The following is a 14,248-nucleotide window of genomic DNA, read 5'->3' on the forward strand; positions in this document are numbered from 1 at the left end:
CGATATGCACCCTGATTCCAGAAAGCATTGCCATGCTTTTGGAGTATGTAGTGTGGAGAGTAAGGGAAAGCCACAGGTTCTAAGAACAGCCTTTGGTCCTTTTTTATCAGTAAAACCTAGGATTTCTTTGGAAATCCTATGAGTCACAGTTTTGTAGGGCCAGGGTGGTTGTGCTTCACTGAAGAGGAAAGACTCAATGAAACAAATATGGCTCACTGTGGTACATGGGCCATGAATAAATTAGGACTGAACCCTTATTAATACTGATAGTCAAAACTTGGGAAAGTCACTCTTTTAGACTGTAACTCTGAACAGCTCCCAGATAGTGAGATTCTAAGTGTCTAGTCAAAAAAAAAGACATATTTCAAGCTCTGCCATAGTAGGGAGGATCTTGTCACTGCACCCTGTCACTCCTTCTCCTCTAGCATCTACTGATTAAAGATGCTACTGGAAGGTAGACCAGCCCAACTAAAACCTTCCAGAAAAACAAAGAAAGATTTGGGAATGGTGCCATTTTCCATGGATGTTATGGTTTACAACATAATTCATTTTTAAAATACCTGTATAGAATGGGAATTAGTATTGATACAACTTGCGGCCTAAGTTGCCTTTGCTATAGGTAACACCAGATTGTACACAGACACACATGAAATGAGGATTGGCAAGCTTGATTTATACTAAATTAAAACTTTATTAAGTAAGGTTTGTTCTCCAGAAAATGTGATTTGATGAATTATGGTGGCATTCATGCAATCAATGATTTTGACAAGAAAGATTTAAAACGGAGAATGTCAAACAACTTAGTAAAATATGTTATATAAACTGCAAAACCTGTGTCACTGCAAAAGTAAAACCAACGCTATGTTCCAGCTTGAACCGTGTTGAACTAAAAGGCACTGTGGTTGAAAAAGAAAATAAAAATGGATATATTTCCTTAGCATATATTTCAAATAAATTAGAATTGTACTCTTTCAGCCTCACTTGCACCTCAACAAAAACGTATGTGCAAATATCAAAATTGTCACTGAGAAAGAATGAACTATCAAAATTGAAGTGAATTGTAAAGTTTCAATGTTACGGAGCTGATTTGTAAGTGAACAACAAAGAAAAAAATTCTTATTACTGTAAAACCAATGTAGGCATGTATTATTAGTACAGTTCAAAGGAGATTGTATAAGGGTCCATTCACACAGTCCACTGGGGTTGCAGTTATCACGTGCCACCTTTAAGTCTTTCTTTCATCCATGATGTGATTGGTAATGTCCATTTCATAACCTTCAGCTATTCTGTGACAACTGCAGTACTACAGGAGATACATGGATGTGTAAATTGTCCCCAGGTTTCTCACATTATTGGCAGGCTAACATTCCCCTCCCCCCTCCCCCTCCCACCCCCCAACTCCTATACTACCATTTCTGTTATTCAAGCATAAGTTATTACAAGTCAGAGAAATGGAGCAGGCAACCTAGCAGGTTCTTTCATTCTTTGATTTTTTGGGGGAGAAAAATTCTGATTCAGGCAAACATTATTGGAATCCACATAGGATCATTTCAGAGGTTGCCGCGATTTCATTCTTAAGAGAGTATACATATCTTGTAAAAGTTTGTAAAGCACCTGCTACAGGATACGTTAAAAGGAAATTAAGACTGTTATTATGTCATTTGTCTGTACTGCTGGAATCATCTCATGTAAACATCATAGTGACCCATAACATCCCTAAATGCTTAAGCATTCCGTATGCATGGCTAAGCATTTTTTCTTCCATGGATGCCTCCTCAGCTCCATGCAAACCTATCTTTAAGTATGACATATAAACATGGATGCCTCATCCTAGCAATGTGGGTGTTGTAGTGTATGCACAGAGCTCCCCACTACCTATTCATACACATCAATGGGCAAATCTTATTAATCTCAACTAGAGTAGAGCCGCAGAATGAATGAGACTTGTAAAGTCAACAATTGTGTGAGACCCACTGATTTAATAGGCCTGATTTGGTTGGGGCTAACTACTAATTATTAACCCATTTAATGGGTTAATAATTAATGGATGCAAAGCTGCCTTGATATTTGTGTCTGGATCTCAGCATGCAGGAGAGTCCAGTGTGTGAGCAGATGTAATCCATATACTGTTGATATTGGTGGAAACATTCCCAATGCTTTCAGAATGTGTCAGTAATTACTGGCCACAATATCTACCTCGTGGCCCCAGTCCCATTGATTGTAGTGGGACTTGGCTAGAAATGGCTTTGTTGCCAATAAATTACAGGTATAAACAAGCATAGCATCATTGCCCAAGCTTCACATTTTATAACTGTTGATTGGTGATGGCTATATCTGATCAGCAGGATGTCATGACAGTGCTTAGGGCCAGCAAAAGACCTCCTGCTGCCTGAGGCAAAGGCTACAATAGCACTGCCTCTCCCAGGTCCACATACACGAGTATGTAGCAGTTGAATATTACTTCAGCACTAGTGACAGGGCCACGTCCTTCAACAATAGTGGCCATGTAGAGCCTACAACTCCCCAGCACAGGCTACAGGCCTGAGGCCATTGTTTCACTATGCTAAGTGGAACGGCAGCTTCTCCAGCTTCTTTTCTGAATTAGATCAGTGTGCCTGAAGCTAAGGAGACAAGGGATCAAAGTGTACTGGGTGGGCCTCGTCTGAAATGGAGTTGCTTGATTCCAGGCAAACAGACTGTAGCTCCATGAGTATATAGATACTGACAAGTTCATAGGAGGAAAGATTTCTTCAAAGTGCACATTTTAACAATGGAATGTTATTACTAAGAAAAGGATCAAAATCTGATATAAGGCTTGCCATTTGCTCAATAAATGAATATCCATCTCCATTTCACCCTGACTCCCAAAATTTTCTCCATTTAAGTTTTGATTTTAGACCAACAAAACAAAAAAAACTCTTTAAGGGGGGAAAATCAGCATATTATAGGCACATATCCAGACATTTTATAGCCTTTCTTAAAAAAACAAAAAACAGAAACCAAACCCACTACTATAGTGTTGACTAAATTTTAAAAAGCTTTAACTCTTTAACAATCCACTACTTTAAATATCAACATGTGCTGTGCTTCCCTACACCACCCAACTTCCACTCAAAAAGATAAAAGAAGAAGAAAAAATTCAAAGTTTTTTTTAAAAACATTTTTTGTTAGAAAATCCAAAAAACCCAAAACAAAACCCTCTTGGCTGAGATTGTTATAGTACCACCTCCAATGGAACCGCATGAACACCCCATTTTTGCATCTTTGAATGCATTTCATATCAGAGTTGTGTTAAGTACTCTAAGCTATGGAGGGTTAGATCTCCAGGTCGTCAGGTCGAGGTCTGCTGCTGGCTCGACTGCTGGCTCGGCTGGGAGGCCTTTGGTCTACCACTGTCAGTGGTTGCAACTCATGCCCAGAGCCCATTTTTTTCGTGTTATCAGGCTCCTCCGCAAATTCAAAGTTCTGAGCATGTGAGTTGGAGATGGTGCTCCCAGCTTGTCCAATCCTGTTCTGCTCGGCGCTGTAATTTGCCCAGTTTTGCTCGCTGGCTTGCTTATTGTAGTTACGACAGGAGGAGGAATTGTTCCTGTCTCCAGTCACGAGCTTGTAGCCGGGAGGAGACATGGGCGACAAAGGGGCAGTTGGAGAGGAGCACCCATTGAAGTAGGCATATTTCGGAGAACCGCACTCCTTGGAAGGGCTCAAGCCACTGTTGGGAGAGAAAGGGTTGCTTTTGGTCTTCATGCGATCCTTTACGCTCTTGAGAGTGACGTAAAAAATTTCAATGATATTCAGGGTGAGGGAAACGATCGATACCACCAGCATGAAGATAATGAAGATGGTTTTCTCTGTGGGGCGAGAGAGGAAGCAATCCACCTTGTGTGGGCATGGCACCCGTTCGCAAGTGTAAATGGCCTGCAGGGTGAACCCATAGATGTACCACTGGATGAGCACAAAGGCCACCTCGAAGAAAGATTTGAAGATGATGCTGAGAATGTAAGTGCGGAGCAGCCCCCCACGCATTTTGACCTTGCCATGCTCTTCAATCCCATACTTGAATTTCTTGATCTCTATTTGCTTGAGGTGGAGTTCTACATTGACACCCTCATTCTGGACAAGCTTCAGCTCCTCTTCTTTTCTGTTGAGCTTCTCTTCTTTCCGCATCACATAGAACACGTGGGCCAAGTACATGAGGGTTGGCACAGAGACAAAAATGAATTGCAGAACCCAGAAGCGCACATGAGAGATTGGGAAAGACTTGTCGTAGCAGACGTTTTCGCAACCGGGCTGTTGGGTGTTGCACCGGAATGCCGACTGCTCATCTCCCCAAGCAGACTCCACTGCAGTCCCCAAGAGCAAGATGCGGAAAATGAAGAGGACAGATAGCCACACCTTCCCTCCTGCGGTCGAATAGGCTTGGACTTTGTCGAGGAGCCTTCCCAGAGCACTCCAGTCCCCCATTGTCAAGGCCTGTTACCTGCAAGATAAGAGCAACCAGAGAGAGAAAAAAGTTGAAGCATTGCTTAAAACCCCTGACTTCCAGGAGATGGTGACACCTAGCAGAAATAATACATGCCACATAAAATAAATGGTATCAGTTTGGGACCTCAATATTTGGCAGACCGTCTTCTCCCACCCAGATCTACCCGAGTCACCCGACATAGCCAGCAGGGACGGCTGAGGGGTCTGACGCCGAGGGAGGCCCGGAAGGAAAAAAACGAGAAACCAGGCCTTCTCGGCAGTGGCCCCTCGGCTGTGGAACACCCTCCCTACTGAAATTCGGCTGGCACCCTCGCTGGGCGTCTTCAAAAGCCAACTGAAAACTTGGCTATTCAAGCAGGCCTTCCCTGCAGTCAATTAAGTGATGCTTATTTCTTATTTCTTTCCTTTTAACTCATGCTATCTTGGGACTGTTTGCTTTAAATTAATTGTAAATTTACGATATTATTTTTATATCATTTTTTAAAATGTAAAATAGTATATATTTTAAATTGTTTTTATCTTGCATGTTGTGAGCCGCCCAGAGTAGACTATGTCTAGATGGGCGGCATACAAATGCAATAAATAAATAAATAAATAAATAAATAAATAAATAAATAAATAAATAAATAAATAAATAAATAACTTCAACTCTCATTTTAGGCGCTCACTGTTGGTCCCATGTTCCATATAAGAATTAAGGATGGAGATGTTTGCTACTTGGTAGCACTGTCCAACTATCTCCTCTCACATGGTGGATCAACACAGGGATGGAGCTGGGGCCTTTGGTGTGCCAAGCTTGTGCTTCATCCCCACCTTATGATCCCGAAGACGGCCTGTGAAAACTCTGAAAATGTTTCTGGATTGTAAAGTATAGAGATGACTGTAGACCTCATTGTGGGTTCCTAACATAATAGCGGAATATATATGGACATCACTGTATACTGCAGATGACTCTGCTGGCTAGCTGCCCAGTGCTGTCATACATTAGTGTTCATCATTGTCAGAAAGAGGAGGGGAAATAACAGCTTTAGAGGAAGGGGCAACCTCCTCTCTCTCCCAGCCCCCTGAAAGTCTCCTCTGGAAGGTGGAAGGCCTTTCAGAATGGGGGTGGCAGATTGCACTAGATCTGCAGAGGAAGATGCAAAATCACTGCACTGCCCATTTCCCGCAGCTGGAAACTTCAAATGGACCCAAATTTTCTCCACAAATCTGATCCTAGGCACCTAACAGCAGAATTACTTTTCCTCCAAAAAGTGAACCATGATGTTAGATTGTGGTTCTGTGTACTGGACATTATTTGTTTTCACTTCATAGAACTATTTTCTGTATATTTACATATGATATTTTTAGAAGATAAAGTCCATGAATAGAAGCTTCTACATGTGGATCCTCCCTGCTGGATAGGAGTGTGAATGCATAGTAGATTTTCAAGCCCTAAGAGCTGAACTATAAAGTTGTGAAACTGGCTTTTGAAAAGCTTCTTTTCTCTGCATTTTTTATTTCTGAGAAAGGGCCATCCATTTATCTCTGAAGCAGTAACTTCTTGATTTCATAAAAGAACTTGCTGCTGATTTTAAAACATGCCATTATCAGACTTCCTTCCAGGCTCAATGGATTTATTTACAGTATAATGTTATTTCAGATTGAAAGTGTGATTGAAAACAAAAGCAATATTATTCAAAGTAAGCTTTTAGATTATTTGTTTTTAATTACATTCCTCTCTGGTCCATTAATATGGGGAAGATATACCCCCCCATCTTATCTGTTTAATTCCATGTCAGTAATTTATCTTTCCCATTTATCAGCAATTTCAAAATCTGTTTTAGTAGGCAAAATCAAGTTATTATTTCCCTAGGCTATACTTACTGTAGAAGCAAGCGTTCCTTGCATGAATTACTCAAGAAGTTCTAAGAAACCAAAGCATTCACTTCTAGCTTTCTTAAAGGCTCCTAAGCAGAAGGTTCTAAATAAGACAACATTTTAATGAGACGGAGTAATACTGTTGCCTTCTATGAGCAATACGTGTTGGTGTTTTGAATGATAGCATTTATACTTGCTGTACTTCCAATCAACTAATAAATGAAGACTACAGTCTGACGCACACTTATTAAAACAGCTTCCATATCCCCTCCAGGTATGATGGACTATAGCTCCCCAAAGCTATTCTTACCCCTTATTTGTGCTGAGTGGGGATGATGAGAATTGGAGGGCACCAGATTGCGGAGGTCCTTGAGCTTCCCTGAATGCCATGGAGATATTTTTCAGTAGGTATACAGTTGTGCTGTATAACTTGAAAAATGATGATAGAATGCATAGTACTGATATTGTATTAGTATTCATATTATTTACACTTACATCCCACTTTCTCTCCAAAAACTTGAAAGCAGTTTGTATGGGTCTCCTCCTCTCAAATTCATGCTTATGACAACACTATCACACAGGGCAAACTGACACACTGGCTAGCCCAAGGTCATCTAGTGAGTTCCTCTTCAGCACAGGGATTTGAACTCAGATCTCACAAGTCCTAGTCCAGTACATTAACCGCTATGCTACACAGGCTATTATTAGTATTATTATTTATTGTATTTATACCCCGCCTATCTAGTCATTTCGACCACTCTAGGCTATCAAGAGATCAATGGTTTTGGACTTACAGGTTCTCCTCTCAGACACACTTTGAGCAAGTGAATTTGTTTTTCCAAATCCACAGTGCCAACCCTTTCCACTTGTTTAGTTTCTCAATAGGAATGAAAGCAAATGAATATCAAACACTGATCCCACCTAACACAAAAAGAAGACGCAACCTGCCTGGTTCTGGTAAAGAATCCAAAGGTGAGGGTGGGTGATACCTTTATTAGATGTCTAAAAAAATTCAGATATAACATTTTGATCCTGTATCTGATGTTATCTATTACAATGGCACCTACTGCTGCCGTAGGTGGATAAAATTATGGCTTGCAGTCTTGCACCATCTCCGCCTGTGGTATATCCCCACCTGTGCTCAGACGACAAGCTTCCGACCCAGTTTGACCGGTCACCTTAATGTCTTGGGTGCCCCTTGCGCAGACTGACTATGTATGTTCACAGTGCAAGACAGAGAGTAGGAGGGAGCCAGGAGTCACATTTGTTATGGAAAATGGAGGAAGGAAATAAAGCTTCATTCATGAAAATGCAGCCAAGAAAATGCACTCTATCACTGTGTGTTTGTCACATTTTTATCCCCTCATTCACCAAGAAGCTCAGGGCAGCATACCTGGCTCTCCTCGCCCTCCCCAACTTTATCCTCAGAAGAATACTGTGAGGTTGGTCTAGCTCAGAGATTTGACTGCCCCAAGATCATCAAGTAAGCAGGGATATGAACCGGCATCTCCAGAGTGCTGGCCCACCATTCAAACTCTTACACCACCCTTGCTCCATACAGTGCAATCCTATCTCCACCTGCTAGAGGATATAGGATTGAGCATGGCGGGACTTACTCGTGAGAAAATCTGAGTTGTCTTAGAGTCGAATACAGATTTACTCACGAGCAAGACCTACTGAATTTCTAAACAAACGTGGAATACAAATGGTTTTCGTGTAGCCTGTCTCGAAGTTGCTTCCAAGCAAATACTGTATGTTCCTCATAAACAGTGGTTTACAGTTAAAGTTGTTGAGGGGGATTCACTCCACAATAGTGAGCCACCCCATCTAGGAACCACAGCTTGCCAGTCTTTAAAACTCAGAGGCCAGCTGCCTCAAGCCATCCAACAATATTAGATGGTGTTGGTGTGAATCAGCAGTGTCCTATTTTGCGTGTAGAAGCTTGCAGTACTGTTCCTCCTCAGAGCACAGAAGATTGCACACAGATTTCTACTGCCTTCTGGTTTTCTGAGCAGAAACTTGCTGTGCTCCACATTTGGTGCTTGGTTGACACCCAAAAATGTGGGAAGCATCTGTGGAAAAGGCAAGGTGCCTTCCTTCTCCCTGTGTAGCAATCCTGCTCTCCATTTGCCAAGCCAGATGGGACTACCACGCAGATAGCTAGCAGCCCTAGTTTCCGGCTGTTCCCTCTCAGACATACATAGACTCACAAGGGACCAGCGTAGAGTAGAAGGATGCCAAGGAAAGAGTTGAATGTGCAGCCACTTCTTCACTTGGCTGGGGATGGAAGGTTAGCACATCCACTGGGAAACTTGCAAAAGGACATTATGCAATCTCAGAGCTTTCAAGTATTACTTTCTGGGACTACAGCCCCCAGAATCCTGTGCCAATTAGGGGATTCTCTGGCCCCAAAAAGACTTTTCCAAATGTTGTGCAGGTTATGGCTGTCCATACACCCTGTCCAATTTGTCTCTGTGTGTTCTTTCTTTAACAGCAATGGTGCACCTTTATCTGATTAGGACAGACATTATTTATTCAGCTGCCTCTGCGGTACCCTTATGCCCACAATCCTCTAAAGGATAAATAATGTCTAAGGATCAGATATACTAAAACAGTGGCTCCTTAATGTGCTTTCTGAAAAATATTGTTCATCAGACAAAGAAAATAATGACGGTATTACTTGGTTAGCATTTAGAATGACTGTATGTAGGAAAAAATTGATCTAGAAGCCACAGCGGGGAAAGTGAAATGCTTCCTGAAAGTAAGCCGGGTGGCGTACTGCTCATGTTTTCCAAGATGCCTGGTGCAGTCTCAGTGTTCTCAGTGACTATACCAATGCCTGAGTGTAATGTCACATGGTCAGAGGGAAGGATTTGTCATGGTCTTGTGGGGACATGGTGTGGCGCATGTACACAAGTATGTTGCAACCAGACAAACAGTTATTTGGCTCACGTAGCCCTCCCACCCAAGCCTATGAAAAATGAGGCTTTTAAGCAGCTGTCTGCCAGCGTCTGAACATGTATCACGGTGGATGTAAGAATAATGAATGTGCAGCCTTCCCCAAGATGCTGCCTTCTAGATATATTGGGTCACAATACTGGCCACCCAAGCCAACATGCTGGCTGAGGATGATGGGAACTGTACTTCCATACATCTGGAAGATATCAGTTCAGGGACAGCTGACACAGAGAGCCAGAACCTGAAGGCGGTGAGCTGGTTTAGGAGGTGCAGAACAAGCTTTGTGGCACCCACTGCTCTGTTCTCCAAAAAAAAGGGGGGGGGACAAGAGGAACAGGCAGAAATGGAGAAGAGTTACTTCTTTTTTTTTCCATGGCTTCTTTCAGAATACTCCACTCCAGCCAGTGGCCAGACCTACAGAACTGTGGTAAAGCCAATCTGCTGTAAATGGGAAGAGCAATAGACCTCTTTAGGAGACCAGGATACAAATCCCCAGTTAATTTATGAGGCACACTGAGCGTCCTTGGACTAGTCCCTATGTCCTAGCCTAACAAGAAGGTTGTTGTGAAGATAAAAGGGAAAGTGGATAACTTTGTACACCAGCCTGACCCTTGGGAGGACAAGTAGGATAAACGAGAGAGAGAGAGAGAGAGAGAGAGAGACAGAGACAGAGAGAGACAGAGACAGAGACAGAGAGAGAGATTAAATTTGAGAGCAGCATTTATACCCAGAGAACTGGAGCAACAATCTCTGAATTGTTGGTTGTTGTGGGTTTTCCGAAAAACGCACAACAACCCTCAGATCCCTGCTGTGAAAGCCTTTGAGAATGTCTGAATTGCTCCATTGGCTGAGGGCCAGGTTTAAATGGAGAGAGTTCTACTTAAGAGTAAGGTCAACAGATTGATACACCGAACATTCAACATAGGACTCACTTGGGGAGAGTCAAATGCAAAGCAAAAAGCAGCTCTAGACAAGTTCCAGCTCTAGACGTGCACCTGATGGAGGCTACATAACAATTCACAGCAATGCCTATGGAACATAGGCCGGATAGCTTGATCTACACCTGCTTTGGATAGGATTTGTTTATTCAGAAATGATGTTCAGTTGGAAACAGCTGCAAGGAGGCTCTGGTTTTCAGCCCAAACTCAGTGTGGTGGCTGGTGGATGGAGGGCCAACAATGGGAGTGTTCATTTTACTTGCTCAACATGCCATTTCATGCTATGTGTCTGTAGTCATTCTCATTCAGAAGAGGGGGGGCAGTACTTCGGGTGGCAGATCCTGAGACAGTGCCCCCCACCAGTTGCCCTACTGTTCCTACAGACGGGGAAGTTACATTTTGCGAACACGCCAGCCGACATGGCCACTGGCAATGCCAACAGGAAGAAGTCATGCAAGAAAAGTAACTTTCCCCACTTCTGACTGTTCCTCTTGTCCAACGCCTGGTTTTTGGAGAACAGAGCAGAGGATGGATGCCTCAGAGCCTCTTCTGTGCTCCCTAAACCACTCCACTGCCCTGGAGTGCCCTCTGTGGAGGCGGCTGCCATCTCACTGCCCATTGAAGCAAGATTTCAGCTGCCATTCAGGTTGCCTCAGAGGAGAGGGAGAATATTGCCTTTCACCTCAGGCAACGAAATGTCATCAGCTCACGCGATGTCATTACTGCAGAGCAGGCATAAGGTCGGGGAGTTGAGATGGCCGTTTCCTGGCTGGTTTACACAGGGAGAGGCAATTCCTTCAAGATGCCTGGAACTGAGGTGTCCAGCTGTGGATCTGATAATTTAAGGCTAATTCTACACAGAATTAGCGCTCTGTGATCCTAAAGCGCCCAGGAAGCAGCTCCATGGAACAGAGTGGGACCGAGCGCTGAGTAAACTCGTGCTTCGCACTGCCCTGCCAGCCTCACTGGATGCAGCGAGATGTATTGCGGAGCAAAATGCCTAAGGACGAGTGCTTTGTGTTATCTTCTAATCCTTCTTTCCGCAGCCCGAAATTCTCTTTAAATCCCGACATTTCGGTTCTCCCTCTGTGAAATGGGAGCATTGGCCTGCTTTCTGGCGTTTTTCTGCCAGGCTGCATGAGATACAAATTCTTGCACATCAGAAGAGCTAACCAGTTATTACCAACTACTGTACTTTCCCCCGCTTGGTAGAGAGCGCTTTTTTTTCCCCAAGAAAAAAAGTGACGTTACAACAACTGCTCTCTCTCCACCCACCCACCCCCGCCGCTCTTTTGAACTCCTCTCTCTCCATCTGTATTTGAGTTAGGTATCAGGGCTCAGCCCCGGAGGTTTAACTTCAAAGATCTCTCTCCCCACCCCCACCCCCACCCCACTCCTCACTCTCTCTCTCTCTCGTGCGCGCGCGCCTTCCCCCGGGCAAACACCGCAGTAAACAGTTTCAAAGTCTGGAGGCTTCACAAATCCAGATGTGAAGATGGCTGAAGAGAAGCCCAAGGGAAAACAAGCAGCCCCTTTTCTTCTCCCCCGCCCCCCACCACCACTCCGCGCTTCCCCGGAACGCAAGCCGATTTCTGAAACCAGAGAGACACGTTCTTCCGTTGGTTGACCTTCCTGGCTCCCAGAAAACTTTTCTGAACTTTCTTCGGCTTCGCCAGGGCGCGCCGGTGGCTTTAAGCATAACATGTTAAATAAATTTTAAACTCCCCACCCCAAAGCTTCTCTCCCCCCTCTCCCCGATTCTAAATGTAAATAATCGACGGAAGCTTTCGTTATTGTTTTGATTTTGCTCTAGCCTCGCTGACTAGACGCCCTAAGTAAATATGAGGCGGGGGTGTGCGTGTGGAATTTCAAGAGAATCTCCCAAAACTTCAACCATGAGATGCGGATTCCTTTTTCCTCTCCAAATTTAAGCGATGGTTTTCAAATCAAGAGTCCAGGAATGCAGCCCGAGGCAGACAACCACACTCGGAAAGGATTTCTTGGACGCGTTCAGAGACCGACGGCACCGCCACCAAGCACCAAACGTTTCCACAGGCAGGGCGACCCCAACGGTGAGAAACGGGTTGGCCTCGACACCGGCTCACGCCAGGCGCGCCTGGGGCGCTGAGGGCGCAGGACAATCGCTTAAAAGCCTAAACAAAAGACTGGGTTTATTATCAAGAGAAGGGTTTTGAGGGCGAGAGATCAAAGAGACCACGTGAAAGTCATCCGATTAGGACTGAACAGGAGCAGAAATTTGAACGAAGCTCCTAATTAAGGACCTCACTTGGTAGGAACTGTTAGCAGCCGTCACGATTTCCATACGAAAGCAACATGTGTGCGTGTGCGCGCGCGTGTGTAAAGCAGCACTTGGGATCAGACGGATCACCCCGTGCGTGACTTCTCCAAACCCTTTCCAAGTAACCGAGACATTAAAACACTGTTGCCATGTGCCTCGGTTAGCTTTTTTCTCAAGGTTAGACATCAGTTCCCTGTACAAAAAAGTATCACATTTTGTTATAGAGAAGGACGTTCTCTTTTGATACAGGAGATGGAGCTCCGTGGACGAACTTTTACGCACGGCGGATGCTATTTAAGCACCCAGAACAGCTGAAAAGATGATCTCTCCCGGTCTTGGTTCATTTATTTGGTAAAACAATTGGCACATTCAAAGTGTGGCAGAAAGAGGCGAGCCGTCAGCCGCAGAAAATTGTGGTTCCGACGGGACAATTTAAAAACACACCCCCGTACAAACTTCGCTTTTTCCCCATCCTTACCTTGGCCAGGCGGTGGTGAAGGTGGTCAAGCAAACGCTTCAGATCCTCAGAGGGTTAAAACTCAAAACGCAACAACTCTTGGGGCAGCCAGACCTGCCTATTTAAACTTTAAAAGTCTCCTGCTCTTTTGTCTCTTGGTGTCCTTCCCTTTTCTTGAAAGAAAAGTGCTGAGACCTTTTTTTTTTTTAAGTGTGTACATATATACACACTCTCTCACACACAATCCCCTCCTTTAAAAAGCCCACCCCTTTTTTTCACTCTAACTTTTGAAGCACTGAGCTTTTAAAAAGTTTTCAAGCCACTAACTGTGAGGGAGGAGGGGAGAAAGGAGGGGTGAGGGAGCGTCAGAGGTGGGGCTGCCAAGGAATGGGGAGGAGAAAGCGCAGAGAAGACACAGAAGCAGTAGACAGGATGGGGGAAAAATAGGAGAAGTGTGTGTGTGTGTGTGTGTGTTGGGGGGGGGGAAGAGAAGTAAGCTGAGCACCGAAGTGGCTGAGTAAGCACATACTTAGAAAGTGGGGGGGAGGCAGAATGGGGGATACATGAAAGAGACCAAAATGGGACTGTATCCAAAGCTTTCTTGCCTTAGGGAAGTGACACTGCTTAATTTACTGCGTTCAGTGCAGCTCTGAGAAGGTGCGTGGCTTTGTTCGCATCATGAGTTTACTGTGGGCCAGGGATGAGACGGAGATTATTTCACCAGCAGTCTCACTGGTCCACAGCTGCTCCTTTGGAAAAAAGAAAAACTAACCAGAAAGAGTCACACCAGAAATCCTATCAGGCAAAAACCAAAGGAACTAAAGAAAAGAAAAGAAAAAAGAAGGAAAGAAAAAGACAAAAACAGGTGGCACCTTAAAGGCTAACCATTATATTTTAATGTAAGCTTTTGTAGGCATCTCCACTTTATCAGACAATGTAAAAACTACAACCAGAAATTGTGTGACCCTGTCTGCACATCTTCAGATGGAGCTTGACCTGGTGGAGCTTGACCATAATAATACGAGGAGACCGTTCTTTCCTTTCCCCTTCCCAGCTAGCCTGTGCGGTCAACCCTCTTAAGATTTTGTGCCTTCTCAGCTCTTTGGGGCAAATGTTTGTTTTGGTTGGATTTCCCAGGGAACTTGATCTGGTTGCTCAATTGTCTATGCAGTTCTTAAACAAAGGAGCAAATAACAAAGGGCGCAGATGTGTGTGTGTATATGTGTTGTGGGTGTAGTGGATCAAATAAAC

General features: G+C 44.0%; 1 protein-coding gene across 1 annotated transcript; it reads right to left on the reverse strand.

Moving 5' to 3' along the window:
• Positions 1–671: 671 nt before the first annotated feature.
• On the reverse strand, positions 672–13,516 carry GJA1 (gap junction protein alpha 1). The gene is made up of 2 exons (XM_020794090.3): positions 13,019–13,516; positions 672–4,480 (listed from the first exon to the last, which is right to left on the reverse strand). Exon 2 carries the CDS (start codon positions 4,462–4,464, stop codon positions 3,316–3,318), a length of 1,149 nt encoding a protein of 382 aa, XP_020649749.1. The 5' UTR covers positions 4,465–4,480; positions 13,019–13,516; the 3' UTR covers positions 672–3,315.
• Positions 13,517–14,248: the final 732 nt, after the last annotated feature.

The sequence above is a fragment of the Pogona vitticeps genome, chromosome 1 (assembly GCF_051106095.1).
Source record: "Pogona vitticeps strain Pit_001003342236 chromosome 1, PviZW2.1, whole genome shotgun sequence".
In the NCBI taxonomy this organism is placed as follows: Eukaryota; Metazoa; Chordata; class Lepidosauria; order Squamata; family Agamidae; genus Pogona; species Pogona vitticeps.

Bases quoted from the DNA above. Each gene is read 5' to 3' on its own strand.
- GJA1 (XM_020794090.3), bottom strand. From the start codon at position 4,464: ATGGGGGACTGGAGTGCTCTGGGAAGGCTCCTCGACAAAGTCCAAGCC.